The sequence below is a fragment of the Oryzias melastigma genome, linkage group LG21, assembly GCF_002922805.2.
Source record: "Oryzias melastigma strain HK-1 linkage group LG21, ASM292280v2, whole genome shotgun sequence".
In the NCBI taxonomy this organism is placed as follows: domain Eukaryota; kingdom Metazoa; phylum Chordata; class Actinopteri; order Beloniformes; family Adrianichthyidae; genus Oryzias; species Oryzias melastigma.
In genome coordinates this window covers 21,324,815-21,341,859 of record NC_050532.1, presented here as the reverse complement: position 1 = coordinate 21,341,859, position 17,045 = coordinate 21,324,815, and the positions used below count along the sequence as shown (strand labels likewise).

Below are 17,045 nucleotides of genomic sequence, written 5' to 3'. Positions count from 1 at the left end.
AAAAATAATCACTGGCAAGAATAATCTGATCTTCATCGGTTTTGCTTCATTGCAATGTTTTTTTTAATGCTTTTGAAGTCGAAAACAAATATTTTTTTTTCAGGAACTCAGATAATTTATTCGTTCCAAGAAGTGTGATGGAAGCATTTGATTTATGTTTTCTTTTTTTACATTGGAGCATAAGATGCAACAGATGTGTGAAAACACTTTTCTTCCAGATGTCTTAGTTTATATATTTTTTATGGTTACATGTAAGGAGGCCCTTTAGTTTGAAGGTTCACTTTAAAGTACATCCAGAAATGTACTTCTCAGAAAATGTCAGTTAAATAAGTGAAACCATGAAATAATATCCTTAAGATGATCAAAACCTTTATTAATCCCTTATTTAACATTTATTTTTATGTTTAGTGATGTATATTATGTCCTGATTGACCTAAAAGCCATGTACTCAGGAAGCAAAATCTAAATTACTGTCAACATATGCCAATTTTAAAGCCAAAAAAAGTTTATCAGTGTCAATGGGAATGTAGAAGATCATTTGGTTGCGCGGACCAATGAAAAAGAGTATAGATTATTGACATTTCTTTTCTTGTTCCGCAAATTTATTTAAAGATTGTTTCTTAATCCTCACAATATATTCAGTTTTCTGTTTTGAACAAACTTCCATCTTAAAATGCTCATAAAAATGATTGAAGTAAATAACTTGAACAAAAAAAAGGAAAGAAAAGAAAAGATGAATCTGTCACAAGGATTTGGCGCCACCTAGCGAGACAAGATAGCTACTACCTGATTCACAATGCGGAAGTGTGAACTCGGAACATGACTCTTGTAGACATTATACAAAAATAAAAGTAAAAGTTGATTCTTTTTCAAAATGAAGCATTTAATATTGTGAAATCAGTAGAATAATAACAACTACATTTTGTTTGTAAATTTAAACGTGAGAAAAAGGGCTTAAATTGTAAGTTTCCTACAAAAACAAATGTAGTTTTAGGCTGATTGCGTTTTATTTTGAAGGCCCATACCGGAAGTTGAGCAACATGTATCTCACAGTTTGTCGTTCAGTCAGTGCCACTGCCAGGCTGCACGCACACATCAAACACAGCATGGCATACAGTGCGAAGATAGGTCCTTCCATCCTGAGTAGCGACCTGTCTTGCTTGGGCAGCGAGTGCGTGCGGATGATGGAGTGCGGGGCGGACTATCTGCACCTGGACGTCATGGACGGGTCAGTTCACACTTCCAGTTAGCTAGGAGGCTAACTGCTAGCTAGCAAAGTCCAGATTAAGTTCAAACATAAATAAAGTCATTTTTATCTATTTAAAGTGAGTGGGTGAGGTTAAGATGATGTGTCTTTAAAATATATATATATTTTCCCCTGTAGTTTGAGTATTTAATTACCTTTTATAGTTATATAAAAACGTTTTTACATGTTATTGCAGCAAAAGAATGTCCTTATTGATTTGTTCTCCTCCCCTTGAAGGCATTTTGTCCCCAACATCACATTTGGTCACCCCATGGTGGAGTGCCTTAGGAAATCCGTGGGCCAAGACCCTTTTTTCGGTGAGAAACCAGCCACACTGGACTGATTTAAACTGGTTTAAATCCGATTCTGAAGACTGCAGTGTTGTTGCAGACATGCACATGATGGTGTCCCGGCCGGAGCAGTGGGTGAAGCCCATGGCTGCAGCAGGAGCCAGCCAGTACACCTTCCACCTGGAGTCCACAACCAACCCAGGAAACCTCATCAAGGAGATCAGAGAAAGCAGAATGAAGGTGAGGAAAGGACACTTTCTGACTGTAGTGTGGGGTTTGAGGGAGAACTTGTAATGTTTCAGAGGACTTGCAGAAAGGAGCATCACAGAGGATTTTTTCTAATGAAGTGCATTAAGTTTAAGAAAGTGAGGTCCTTATAAGAAGAAGTTTGTTGCAAAACTGCTTCAACAAGCATTGATTTGGTCGTCTACGGTGGCCCTGAAGTGCAAATCACTGTGCATGAAGCACATTAAACATTACAACATCAACAAAACGTATAGTAAAAAAAAAAAATTAATAAATAATGCAAAATATAAGAAACAAAAATCTTTAAAAAAAAGAAAAACAACCCTATGTGCAAAAAATAAATAAATAAATAAATAAATAAATAAATGGAAATGTTTTGTTAAATGAGAAACCAGACTAGATTGGTGTTATTGGACTTCACTGATTGGATGATGACGTTTCTTCAGCATTTGAACAGGAAGTTCTCTGGAATGACAATGTCTTTCGACAGACGATATTTCTTTAAGCTTCTGGCCACAGCCATTGCAAAAGTTTGATAGTTGTTCAATCAACTCTTTACCGCGATTCACGCGAAACATCCTTCTGCTTTCCCTCGTCATCCAACCAGTGATGTCCCATAATCCGGTTTCTTATTTTGTTTAATTTTTCACATTTCCTTTTGATTTCTGGAATTTACTTTTGCTTCCTGTATTTTTATTGGTTACATTTTGGTTTTTGAAACTTGAAGTTATAAAATGTAATGTTTATTTATTTGTTTTTGTTGTGATCTTTAATGTTTTTGCATTGATGTGATTTGCACCAATTCCAAAATACATTAGCTGATGAATCAGGAACCTGGATTTGTGAATTAGACTCCTCGGATCAAAACTCTCAGCTGACCAACCCGTGACCTGTTAGCATGTTGGCGCCCGTGTGAGCTAACAGCGGCCGTGAGCCGTCAGAAGCAGATGTTGCTACCTATGAGTTATGACAGATTGCTTGTGTTTCTTGTTGTAGACTTGTTGTACTTGAGGCATCCACCTTCAGCCCAGACTGTCAGCAACTGATGTGCTGTGTAAACACACCTTTGAACACAAAGTCCTCTCAGATTTGTGTGTGCTTGAGCGGCGGCGTGTGACAGGCGGAGCTCCTCTGCAGCTCAATCTCATCCTCTGACATGCAGATCTCTGGAACAGCAAAGCATTGACAGAAGCTTTTATTTAAGAAGCACCGCCTGTCAGGCAGAGATATAAAAAGGGCAATAGATAGATTTTTACTTATTGCAACTTGTCTTTTAATATGTGAAACTCCAAAATCCATTTAAGGAAATAGTTTTTGCAGTTCTGATGTAAAAGTGTGTATCAGAAAACCACATTTTTGATCACTTTTCTAGCAGCAGAAATGATAAAAAACAAATTGAACCATTTAACTACCCAAAAAAGAAAATTATTGCTTTAGTATGGAGCCCCTGAAGGGACATAAACGTAAAAAAAAATAAATATTTGAAGTAAGAAAAGAGGCTCTGTGGAAAAAAAAAAAAAATTGAATTAGAAAAAACAAGTTCTGGTTACTAACTAGAACTTGTTTTTTCAAAAAATCAAAGTAGTTAAAAAAAATAACAAAAAAAATGATCTGGTTACTAATGTATGCGCACTAGTTACTATCTGGTGCACATCCGTTATTAACCAGAATTCTTTTTTTTTTAATATATATTTCGATTTTTGAAAAAAAAAACTTTTTCTTACTTCAATTTTTTTATTCAGTTTCCCTTTAATGACTCCATACTTTGGGGAGTAATACACACAATCAATATTTTTATGTTTTCTGAATGTTTCCCACCGTCTGGTTGAGCAGACAGTTAAAGGGTTCATTTGAGTTTTATGTGATTAAAATGATTGAAATTTCTCGCAAAAGACACTTAAATGAATTTACAATTTTTAGTTTTCAAAAAGTTTGTGAAAATTTAATTTATTCTACTAAAATTTGAATTTCTCCAGTTTTTGGATGTCTGTACGAATTCGTCCATTCTCATAGTTTCTTAATCTTACTTTGACCAATCTCAAACTCTGGATTAGCGCACATACGCCTATATTCTTTTTGTCTTTTTTATTTATTTATTTTATTTTTTATTAGTATCCGTTTTGGTTCATTTAACCAAAAGACAACTATTTACACAAATTTGGCTTATTAGTCTCGGATGGTTTACTGCACCAAAATGTGTAATGAACAGTGTTGGGCATCTCACTTCAAAAAAGTAATTAGTTATAGTTACTAGTTACTTCTCCCAAAAAGTAATTGAGTTAGTAACTCAATTACTGCATCTTCAAAGCAATTAGTTACTTGGCAAAGTAACTCGTTTGCACGTTTGTGTTGTGATTGTAATGTTTATATCCGTGTCTACCGCCTGTTTAGATACAAAAACATGATCACATTTGTCAATCGCGGCATTTTATTGTGAAAAACTGGTTATATTTTGAAAAGAAACCGGATTTTCTCATATATCTTGATGCAACTTCCGGCCAGAATTGACGCGGAACGCTCGGGTGCGAAGCGCCCAGCTCCAGCAAGATCATCAAACTTTGAAGTAACGCGCCGCGATTTACACGAAGTAACTATAACGGCGTTACAGCGAGGATGAAAGTAATTAGTTAGATTACTAAATTACTTGATTTATAACGCCGTTAGTAACGCCGTTATACTTAAACGGCGTTAGTCCCAACACTGGTAATGAAGTAAAGAGGTTTCTCTGTAGTCTAGTAATTGTAATTTAATTACTGAAATTTGAACTACAATTGATTATGTTACTCCGTTACTGACAAGGATTTGTTTTTTTTGGTCCAAAGGGCTGGAAATTATGCCAAGAAATTGGTCTTAATTGTTCATATGCTTAAAAAGTTCTTAAAAAAGTCTTAAATTTAACTTGAAGAAACGTGTAGGAACCCATTAAAATAAAAGATTAATAAGGATTATCAGTATTCTTAATTCCAGTTTGGTGAGCTGCAGTTCTAGACGATCAGACGACTTATTCACTGCTGTGTTGTAGGTGGGGTTGGCCATAAAACCCGGCACTACAGTTGAAGAATTGGCGCCCTGGGCCAACCAGATCGACATGGCGCTGGTCATGACTGTAGAGCCCGGTTTTGGAGGACAGAAGTTCATGGATGACATGATGTCGAAGGTAAAAAACGAACCACAGGAAGAGAAAATATGACCCAGTTTTACAGCTCGTTCTGTGGATCCTAAATTTGTCTCCATCTATCCTATTTATTGGTTATTTTAAAACATAAAAATAAAGCATTTGGATTAAAGTATTTAGTACAAACTAATAATTACGCAGAAGGCTCGTCTTTCCCGTACGAGGATTTAATGCTTGAATCGCCGTGTTTAAGCGAAGCTGCTTTGTCATCAGTGGATCCGTTTCTCTCTTGAAGTCGGTTTGCTCGTCTCCACCCTCAGATGTGGCTCCTCAAAGCTCCGACTTCCCCTCACAAGGTGCCTCCTGCATGCCAATGTCTGCAGCGTCTCTCCAAATCTCCCTGTCTGCTCCCAGATGAGCCGCCGCCGCTGCAACTTCTCAGTCTGAGTCGCTCTCTTTGCAGCACACTCATTAAACTTCTGCTCTTTGATTTTTTTCCTCCTTTTTTTATCTCGAAACTGAGAGATAAAATACCGTCAAAAGTCCCGGTTAGTGGAGTGGAGGAGACGGCGTTTCAGATCTGCTGACTGTAATGGAAGGTATCAGGAGTGAAAACGTAATCTTAAAGTTTTACAGACTTTTTTTCTGATCATTGATTTAATTTAATATTGAATCCAGTGAAGAATATACAAGAAATTATCTTAAAAACTGATGAAAATAAGATTTTTTTGGAGTTTTAACATGTATTTGTGGCATTTTTCAAAGGAAAGAGAACAAATATAAGAAGAAATCCTTTTTGTTTTTGCATTTCAGAGTATTTCTCCTTTTAAATCAATCAAACTGTCACAGAAAGACTCTGAATTTTTGATTCTTCTTTACATCCGAACATGCACTAAACCCTCATCTGTTCCTAGTGTGTCTAGTTCAGGTTCTGAAGAAGAGAAGATGGTATCTTGAGCCGCCGTTCACATTTCTGTGGTCAAATTAGCTTTGATTGGATAGCAACAGAGCATCTCCAAAAGCCACGCCCCCTCGGAGGAGATTTTACAAACGGAAGCTTCAGATCAACATGAAAAATTGGCATTTAGGTTGAGGGATTTTGGTTAAAAACCTCATAATCATAATTAAAACACTACTGGAGACGTTTTTTTTTTAATAAAAAAAAAATGTTATTGGGTTACTTGAGCGTGTTTTCGCTGCATTTTTCTGATTATAAGAAAATCAGCTTAAAACTGCGTTTTTGGGTATTTTGGGTATTTATTTTTCTTTTATAAAAATAATAAATTATAGAGTAGGGAAGTTAAGGCTGTAAACTAGTAGAGATGTTTAAAGTAGTGCTGTCATGCGATTAATTTTTTGTGCGATTAATTAACTGTGATCTGCAATTAAATAATCGGTTTAATCTCAATGATTTTAATAATTGCTGTGAAAATCATCATTTGGAGGTATTTTCTTCAAGTTTGTGACAGTGTGGCGCAGTAAAAGACCAAAATAAAACCTTTACTTTGATACTACCAAGGGGGGATTTTTTTTTTCAATCTTGAACAAAAAACAACAAAAAAAAACCATCAGGTCCAAAGTGCTCTGACTGAACACTTTTCTGAGCAATCCAAACAATATTGAACACAAACTTCTTAATAATACTATAATTTAAATGGTGATATAACGTATTCTGCAGTTTATCGCAACAGCAAAACAATAGAAAAGACATGAGAGTGATTTTAGAGTTTCCTTTAACTTATTTGGGTCAATTTGATCATTTTAGAGACTGGGAGAAACCAAGAAATGAAACACCACAGAGGAATTGAACTATTTAGACTTAGAACTTTTTTTAATAGACTTTTGTCTCATTAACTGGACAAAAGTAAGTGCTAAGAGGTGAACTTTCCTTTTAAGATTATTAAAAAAAATGTTTTTTTTGTCTTTTACTATCACCTTTCTCAAAAATGAGCCCTTTAACATGTTCTTTTGGCATTTTTCTGATGATGGAGGACATATTTAGAGGAAATTAAGTTTAAAATTGCATTTATGAGTATTTCTTTATTCAAATCATTATAAATCAAGAGCTGACAAAAAAATGCACTTTGAAAATGAGCGTATTCGTGATCTAGAAATGTGCTGGTCCACGCAAGCTCCCTCCTCTAAGAACTGAGCAATGGGAATGTCCTAGAAAACAGAACAGGTTTTTAAATTAATTTCTCAAAACTGCACAATTATAATTTAAAAATGACTGGGAACACTTTAAAAACAGATCTAAAGGTGATTGGAGTGTCCCGTAAAGTTTGGATTGTCCCAGTAATCAACCAATGAAAAATAATCCCAGACAAGTGATAAAATTGGCGAATGTTTAACCGCAGAATTAACAGTTTAATGATTAAAATGAATTTGAAAAAATGTGCTGAGAGCACAAAATGATCAAAAGTTGGATTTTTCTAAACTTTTTTTTTTAATTCAAGGCTGATTTTTAGGAGAAAGTGATTAAAAGTGATTAAAAGTGAAAGTGATTTTCACTTTGAAAGTGATTTTCCAGTTTTCTCCTTTCTGTGCACGCCAACAGGTCAGCTGGCTGCGCAGTCAGTTCCCGTCATTAGACATCGAGGTGGACGGGGGGGTCGGTCCAGACACCATTCACAAGTGCGCTGAGGTAAAAGCTCTTCAGCTCCGAGTCTGGATCTGTTTTTTTGTCCCGCGTGCTTCATCTTCTGTCCTGTCCAGGCGGGGGCGAACATGATCGTGTCGGGCAGCGCCGTGATCGGCAGCGACGACCCGCGCTCCGTCATCGCGCTCCTGCGCACTGCGGTGGCCGAGGCGATCCAGAAGCGCTCGCTGGACCGCTGACACGTCCAGACCGGAAAGGCCGTGGCGTGGACTCGTCGGGGGCGGTAGAAGCCGAGCATTCGGCTGGAGGAGCAGAATTGTGCCTGTTTGGACTCGATTGGATAAAAGATGAAGCTCAAACCTCTGAGTCTCATCTCGGCGCCGGATCGCGGATCATGAAATTCAAGATCGGAGCAAAGTTTATGCTGGAAAAAAAACTGCAGCAACATTCCAGAAAAACAATCCTGTGATGTTTCAATCATTCATGGAAACTTACCCAGTTTACTGTAAAAGTTTTACAGTTTTTCTTCCATTAAAATCTTGTTTAAAAGATAAATGGTTTTGGTAAAATTCTGACTCTTCTTATTCTTTGATTTTTTTTCCCCCACAAAGTTAAGTTCAGGGGAAAAACTTCTTTCACCTTCAGTCATTTTTCATACTATGATGATCCTTCCAGTCATAAACGATGCAGATCAAACAAAATAATTAAAAAAAGATCAACTAATGTAAATGTTCTCACATTTGTAAAGCATTCATTTAGTTGTTGGTGTTATTTCAACTTGAAAATGTTCGACTGCTGATTTAGAAACGATGAGAAACATAAATCTGTTAAAATACAGTTTAAATATTCCTCAATGGAGTTCGATCCTGACTCCGCCCACAGCCGAAATGTGAAAATCTAGTCAAAGGGGTGGGGCTTGGGAACATTACTGGAGCTACAATCATGACGTGGGACTTAAATGGTTTGACCAATCACAAAATTCAACTGTAATACCTAGATTCAACCCCTAGGGGGTAGCACACAATTTTTGACTATATTTTCAAGAATTAAAAAGTTTATTTTAATTTGTCAAAAGAGAGCACTTTTAAAGCCTCATTTATAGAAGTCGACAGACACAAATAAAAGGATTTAGTGTTTGGTTACCCTTTAAAAAAACTTCGTCTGCCACGAGTTTACTCATATTTGATCATCTATATCAAATGAAGACACAAAGAAGAAAAAGTTGCTCCTTTCTTAATGTCATAATGGAAATTGGGGTGTATATTGGCAAGAGTCTGGCGATACGATTCGTATCGCAATACATGTTACAATACAATACATATCCTGATATATCCCAGATGATATTTCACTATCTTTTTAGATTATGACTTAAGAATTATCTAAATATTAATATATATTTCACAAAAGTCAAATTGTTAAATAAATGTTATTTCATGGCCAGAAAATAAACAAATTGCTTTTATTTTGGTAACTTAGAAAGCTGAAAACAGAAGTAAGACTAAAGTACATGTTTGCTTTTAAATAAATATTTAAATATTGCCTTGACAGTAATTTAAATCGATACAAGTATTGCCAAAAAGTATTGCGATATTTCACTGAATCGATATTTTCTTAAACCTGTAGCTGGAACATTATCAACAACATTATAACTGAACCTGAAATGTTTTGCGAGTAAAATGTAAGAGGAAGCGGCTTTGTTTGACAAATTTTACATCCAGGTCAGTTTGCATAACAAGATTTGACGTCTATTGACACATTGACCTTTATTCTCTTGATTCTAGTTAAAAAAATACACATTTAAACCCCAAGAAAAAAAATAGTTGGATGACAAGATCTGCTTTTCTGCAGTGTCATGTTTTCCCCACTAGGTGGCGACTGTGGACAAAAAAAATGATAAAACTGTTTTTTTTTTTAAAAACTCGTGAGTTTGAGGAAAAGCTTTGACACAACTTCAGATGAAAAGATTCTGTAATCAGTTCTCTATTCAGGAAAATAATTTTTCAAAATAAAGTTCTGAAAAAAAAGCCACATTTGCTGAATGAACAGCTCCATCATCACACTTAGAAATGAGGTGATGTTAGTGATCAGCATGAGTTTTCAGATTAGTGAGCACTTCATTTGACTGTAGAATCTAATGAGGACATCCGGAAGGAGCGGACGCTAATGCATCTGCATCTCCTCATTCTGCTGAAAGATGCTCTTCTGTCCATGGAAATTGCTCATTACAAGCTTCAGTCCGCAAACAGCTCACTCTCAATAATGCAGCACATGTCTTGGAGGCAATTACAAACCTGCTCAAATATTGATGCTTGAAATCAGTGTTTTGGTTCTAAATGATATAGTGTCATCTTTGCCCACTGGGTCGGGGTGTGTTTGACTGTCGGAGCTCGTGCTTGTGCCACTGAAGTGAGCAACACGATACATGTATTTGTAAATGATTAAGGAATCTCCTGTGACAAATTTCAGCTGTAATAGATAGTGACAGGCGTTTTGTATGCCAGTGTGACTGCCGCCTCGCACAGACTGAGCTGACTGGAGCGAGGGAGCTGTCAGCACCTACACATGCTCCACACTTCTTCCGCCATGTTGGAGCCTCATTATCTGTTAACTGACAGTTGTTGTCTCTCTCCAGATTGCCTTGCATTCTTCACACTCTATTTGTTGATGATTTTGAAATTAAGAAAGCTGGAAAAAAAAAAAAGCTTGCTCAGTCACAGATGATTAAAAGAAAGAGCAGGCTTTTACTTTGAAAAAACATGTCTACGATCCTCTTTTATGTTCTGGTGATTTCCTTTCAGGGTTGCTGGAGCCTATCCCAGCTACCTTAGGTAAAGATGGAGAACACTAAACAGTCTGTCAGAGTCATCTACTAACCTATGAAGCTTATTTATGGTCTAAACCGTCCAAAGAAAAGCCAGACATGCATGAGAGGACGTGTGAACTCAACACAGAAAGGTCCCAGCTGGGATTTGAACCATAACCATGAAGTGTGAGTGCTAACCACTGCACCACTGTGCAACCCAGAAGTTGTTTCCATGCTGCTGAATTATGGAAACTTAAAAAAACCCCAATAAGTTTCACATTATCAGTGCTTCAGTTAAATATTAAAGAGAAAATGTCTTTATTTTATTTCCATCATTTGTTAAATTAAAGCTTAGATGATTGATTAATTACATTTAATTTAATTTAAATTTACTTTTAATTCATTTTTTTTTATAAATGAAACAATTGAATTAATACAAGGTGTGTGTATAGGGAGGAGTCTGGTGATACGATACGTTTCACGATACAATACATATCCCGATATATTCCAAGACAGTACCAAAGACAATATGTCACTTTTCTTTTTTTTTTTTTTTTTTTTTAATTTTCTAACTTAAAAAAACCTTAATCTTAATATTAATACACCATCATGGTCTCACTCGTTCCCACATAAACAGAGAAGCACAGAAATTCTTGTTTTTATATAGTTCCAGTACCAATCTGACACATATTTTCAGTTTGATACTCATCCTTAGTTAAAAATACGTTGTATATGTCTAATCTCACTTGTTACAACAACAACCATGAAGCTCATAAGTTTACATCCAACTCAAGATGGTTCAAACTGCATGTTTGCTTATCAATTATTAAACAAATATCATCTTGGTAGCATTTCAAATCAATACAAGTATCACCGAATGATGTATCGCGATATTTCACTGAATCGATATTTTCCTACACCCCTATTAAATACCTATAGAATAATAATAATAAAAAAGAGCTGTCTAGCACAGCTGTGGTAGTATTATGATTAGGGTGGGAATTTGGACTTCTGTTAAAATTTTGCAATATTCCGGTAAAAAACGTTTGAGCAATAGGGGAATGCTACTTTTGCTAGCTAGCTTGTCACGCTAACGCCTTTTAAAATCTGCAACTGTTTTTTTTTTTTTTTCCAAGATGGCGGTCTCTTCTGAGGTCAAAGAACGTTGGTTGTAATCTTAATCTGGTGGCGTATGGGTGGAAGTTTTCTTTTCCCATATTTTTGGAAAAAATGTAAAAATTGCCAAATTTCACACTTTGCCACAAAGTAGCTGCCAATGCGGTGGCCATCCCATAATATTTTCAAAACTTTCTTTGGATATCTCCCACATGTGTGTTTTGTTCTCATTAGTGGATTTTAGGGAAAAAAAGAAAGTTTAAGCCCCAGAAGAGATTTTTTTTTTACCATTTTGTCGGCTGTGATGTCATCATTTTTTGAGGGGAGATGGTCCTTCACTATTTCTAAAACTCACTTTTAATAGGTACAAGGTGCAAACAAATTTTGAGTTTTTTGACTATATGGATCAAAGTTTCGCTCATACATGCCTTAAAAAGAACTGCTGCAGTAAATTCTAAAGTAAGATGTTCCATTTTTGTCCTTTGACTGTATAAGAAGTCGCCTCATTTCCAAAACTGCCAAATATTATTACATTTTATCCCCTCAAATGTACTTTTTTCTGCTGAGATGTTCCATTTCCTCTTCTATAAACAGCTGTGCATCTCTGCAAGAACTCTAAAAATGTTTATCCTTCATGTCTTATTTATATCAAAGTGGATTTATTAAAAAAACTTCTTCTACTGACGCCAAGGCAACCACAGCCACTTTCATATCAGGCTGGAGAGGAGAAAAGAAGTGGGAAAGCAATTGATCAGCGATTGCCTTTCATGTCTGGCCACCAAAACTCTCTGTTTTTGTACAGAATCCTGCAGAGGACTCATAAAAAATGGAGCATGTGAACGGGCCACTGGAAATGAGCAGTGGAAATACAAGTCAGACTAGTTCTCATAAAACCTGGAGAGGGAACTCGGCGACTCAATCAGCCAATCGGTAACACTAAATATCATTAAGATTCACATTTGTGTCTCATGTCAAACACGTTCTGTCTAATGTGAAATTTTCACAGAAAAATTTCAGAAAATTCTTTTTTTTTTGTCTATAATCTGTCATTTCAATTGAAAACGAAAACATTTCTAAATATTTGTTTCTAAGGGATTAAACAGTGATGGAGCACCAATGTTCTTAGGATCTAGAAAATTATCATGAAAATTTAGTGTGAGAAACCAAAAAATGAGCAGAATGGATTGTTGTTAGCCGGGATTCCACTCACCACCAAGCACCATGTGGAGACGCTGCAGCTAAAAACTCCTCCACCCTGAATCCATCATGGTTTGGCCACCAAAGCAGCCATCAGCGACTGGAACATATTGTAGACGAGGAAGAAATAGTTTCAGAAATTCTAAAAAAATCTGGAGAAAATTATGACAGGAGAAAAAAAGATCCATATTCTGAAAATGTTGTATTGCGCTCAGTTTTATGATTTCTACGATATGAGGAGAAAAGATAAGAAATAGTTCTGAAAACTCAAAGAAAAGATGAAATATCAAACCCCAAAATCAAGACTTTTAGAATCCTATAATAATGTATATATATGTATATGTATATATGCTATTAAAGATTGTTTAAAAAAAACTACATTTTCTGTAAGAATGTTTGACGTTTTTCTTTTTTTTTAGAAAGACCTACCGTATTTTTCGGACTATAAGTCGCACCGGAGTATAAGTCGCAGGGGCCAAAAAATGCATAATGAAGAAGAAAAAACCATACATAAGTCGCACCGGAGTATAAGTCGCATTTTTTTCAAGTAATTTATTTTACAAACTGGTTGAAAAAAACGATATAACATCATCCTGGAAAGTAAGTTATAACATTCATAAGTGAATAGAAAACAGGCTGAATATGTGTCAACACATATTCACATATTAGCATCATGAAAAAAACGAAAAGGTGTAGCATTTATATAACATAACAGTTTTATTTAACTATAGCCTCAAGAACTCATCAACTTTGTATCTTTACTGTAATTAATTGCACACAATCTCACTCCATATCACTAAATCCCTTAAATTCTTCGTCCTCTGTGTCACGTCTGAATAACTAAAGTAAATAAAGTAATTGCATAGATCACCATAAGAGGGCACTCTAGACTTACGGTCCATATCTCATCATTAAAAATTCATATATAAGTCGCACTGGAGTATAAGTCGCAGGGACATTGAATCTATGAAAAAAACCGCGACTTATAGTCCGGAAAATACGGTACTCTGATGAAAATGATGTTTTTTGTGTTTTTAACATTTTTCTTTCTTCTCTCTTTGTTCTAATAATAGAAGACAAATAGAGTGTGTGTCTTCAGTATAGTACAGATCGCGATACACGTCGTAATACGATATGTATCGCGATAGAACCTATAATTATGACTTAAGAATTATCTGAATATTAATACATTTTCACAAAAGTTAAATAGTAAAATACATGTTTTGTAATGATCAGAAGATAGAACACTGTAACTGTATTTCACAAATAAGTTGCTTTTACTCAAGCAAATTCATGGTGCTTTTATTTTGGTAATTGAGAAAAAATTAAGTAAAAAAACAAAAATAAGACCAAACTACTTGCTCATTTTTAAATAATAAAAAAATGTCGCCTTGCCAGTATTCCACACACGATACACGAATATAGTATTGCGATATTTCACTGAATCGATATTCAATAGAGGACATATATAAAGAAAGTTAAGCTCAAAATTGCATTTCTGAGTATTTATTTAATGAATTCCCTCTGAATCAGGAGCAGACGAAAAATGCTGTTGGATAAAATATTTGTTAATATGGTGAATTCTGATTAACTTTTACTGCTCTGCAGAAAATATGTCCTAGAAAACGACAGTTTTTAAAATGTTTGCGTTAAAACTACATCATCATAATTAAAAAAAAAAAAACACTGCGAACACTTTTAAAATAGACCAAAAGATGATCATAGTGGGACTTTAAACCCCTTTTGTAGGATGTTTAGCCTAACATGAGTTTTTTTGTTTTGTTTGATGCTAATTTTCATTGTCAGAATCATATATTTCATAACCATAAGAGATGTACTTTAAGCAGCAGAGATAACAACACTACATGACTGGAAAACCTCTCAGTGTACAAAGAAACATGTATTTTCAATTTAAAGTAGATTCTTTTTAATTAAATGTATAAATTTGATGAATAATCTAACAATAAAGGTGAGAACCGGTGAGTGATTTGGTGATAATGTTGTTTAAGTTAACATCCTTTACAAATGTTCATGTTTGCTGACATGATGACAAAATGAGAATTTTGACTGTAACATTTAAACATACAGGCCCTCCTGCGGTTCAAGACTTTGTCCTTTTTTATTTCTGAAGTTCAATATTTCTCGGTTTAAATCTTTTCATCTTTTACTTTAAAACAAAATGTTGTTTTGTTCCTGTTTTCCACACAGAAAGACCAACCTTTCCCAAAGCTTTTCTTTTATCTCCAGGTTAGAATAAATCTAAAGACGCCGGCGTGTCACAGCACAACACGGTTTTCCCTTTTCTTCTTTTTTTTCCTGCTGCCACTTGTTTTTGTTGTCTTTGCTTTGGTGACTTCTCTGCGATTGTCGTGAACTCGTCCTCCTCTTTCTCAGCACTACAGGCACATTAGAGAACCCCGTTTCTGCTCGTTCATAATTACCATGCGTCCCACAGGAGAACAAGAAGCCCATCTTTGATTAGCTCCCTGTTGTTTCCCGCTTTACTTATGCAGAAAAGCCTCATGCGATGGTGAGCATAGTCTTCATAATCATTGAAAACATCTCGCTGGGGTGATACTGCAAAAAGGTCTCTTTGCTTTGCCCTGCAGCAAGGTGGGCTTCTGCATAATCATGGCTAACCAAGCAGCTAATTCACTGGAGGGGAAGTGGGAGGGAACCTGTTCAGCCTTGCTGCCTCTCAGTTCCGTTTTTAAACTGATATGAGAGATGCCTAAAGGCGGACTGCAGTGCTGCTCATGATGTGACTAACTGTGTTGTTGAGGGACTCTGATCCGATGCTGTGGCGAACGATGACTCCTTTCGAGAGATTCAATCTTTTAGCTCTGCTATGCATCCAGAACAGGTTTGTAGTTTAGAGTCATTCCTGTGAAGAGGGTATTATTGACCAGCACTTTAGGCATCGGAAATCCATACTGGCCTTTATTTTAGTGGAATGCATCCTGGATAGAATCTTGTACAGGTTGTAAATACATCCCTGCTCTATTAGTCTGGATATGACGTTACTAAATCTTCTTTTTTAAAATGGGGAAAAGGTGTTTCAAAAAAGGTCAGAAGTTGCTGGAATCGTGGAAATATGAGAGGTAGATCCACTGTAGCAGTTTGGAGGCCCCAGGCGAATGATAACACAAGACCCTCTGCAGCAGTTCTGTTAATTCTTTAAAAAAAATCCCTTTTGAGGGTAAAACATCGAATAACTTCATTTCTGGTCTACTTTTAGACAGCATGGATGCCAAGAATCGAAATGTTTTGATAAGCATTTAAAAGTCAAAATCACATTTAAATGTTAAAAATGAAAATGAATGAATTTATTTAGAAGAAACAGTAAAATCTTGCATGCATCGACTGTATAATAGAACTCTTGTACAGACAATCTCTCGACCTCGCTGGACGAAACATTTTCACATCATCAGCTTTATCCCATTTTAGGGTTAAAATATTATTATTATTAATATTATTGATGTAAAATGTATTTTATCAGGTGTTCAGCTTGGGCAGGGGTCTGCAACCTGCAGCTCCAGAGCCACATGTGTCTCTTTTATCTCTCCATGGTGGCTCTCTGGCTGAAGAAAAATAACATAAAAGTACGTTTTTCAATTTTTCTCATTTAGTTTACTAAGAAATTTTAGGCAATTTTAACTTTGGGAGTGAGATTGTGTTGGTTTGAAACCGTTTTTTTCTTTTTTTTTTCTGTCTGTTGCTCCCTTCTCTAGATGTGATGTAATCAAATCCCATATTTCTGAAAACAGACACAAAGGTGAGACCAAATGCAGACGTTAGTAGTTTAAAGCCTCCATCCGATGTCACTGCTACAGGTTTATTTACAACGATTTGGAGAAATAAATACTCAGAAATGCAAATTTTAAGCTGATTTTTTCAATATATTCTCTCTTTAATAGGGAAAATGCTACAATAACATAATATAAACACTATTTGTGCAAAACCAAGACAAACTATTGTGATGTAGGAACACTTGATGCTTATTTTAAGCTTCACAGATGATTACACATCATTATATTTGTAATATTTTACGTTATTGTAAATGTCATTGCCAGACTTACTAAACTATGCCAACTTATTGATTAAATCTTTAATTTTAGAGCCCCTTTCACTTAATAGATTGTATCACAAAGGATTTTACTTGTAAAAAGAACTAAAGATGATTAAAATCTTCTAAATCTCGTCGTCCCTTCACTAACTTATTACATAAAACGTGTCCAAATATTACAAACTAGACCTCTCGGGAGAAGCTGTAGAACGGGGATTCCTGATAAACGAAGGAACCTGGAACAGTTGCATTTGCTCTACATGTGGCTCTGTTCCTTCACTGGGCCTCTGAGTCAAACGTCTAAACGCTGGAGTTTCAGGGGAGAATGGTGCCGAAACCTTTGCATCACTTTACGTCATCTTCAGCA

The 17,045-nt window shown here is 35.7% G+C and overlaps 1 protein-coding gene across 2 annotated transcripts; it reads left to right on the top strand.

Moving 5' to 3' along the window:
- The first annotated feature begins 1,029 nt into the window (after positions 1 to 1,029).
- On the top strand, positions 1,030 to 8,065 carry rpe (ribulose-5-phosphate-3-epimerase). 2 transcript variants are annotated; one of them, XM_024287137.2, is made up of 6 exons: positions 1,030 to 1,228; positions 1,484 to 1,563; positions 1,637 to 1,776; positions 4,805 to 4,939; positions 5,218 to 5,496; positions 7,455 to 7,541. In XM_024287137.2, exons 1-5 carry the CDS (start codon positions 1,041 to 1,043, stop codon positions 5,482 to 5,484), a joined length of 810 nt encoding a protein of 269 aa, XP_024142905.1. In that variant the 5' UTR covers positions 1,030 to 1,040; the 3' UTR covers positions 5,485 to 5,496; positions 7,455 to 7,541. The 2 variants fall into 2 exon arrangements, with proteins under 2 accessions (XP_024142905.1, XP_024142906.1); XM_024287138.1 differs by lacking the exon at positions 5,218 to 5,496 and adding an exon at positions 7,613 to 8,065 and having other exon boundaries at positions 1,040 to 1,228.
- The last annotated feature ends 8,980 nt before the right edge of the window (positions 8,066 to 17,045 follow it).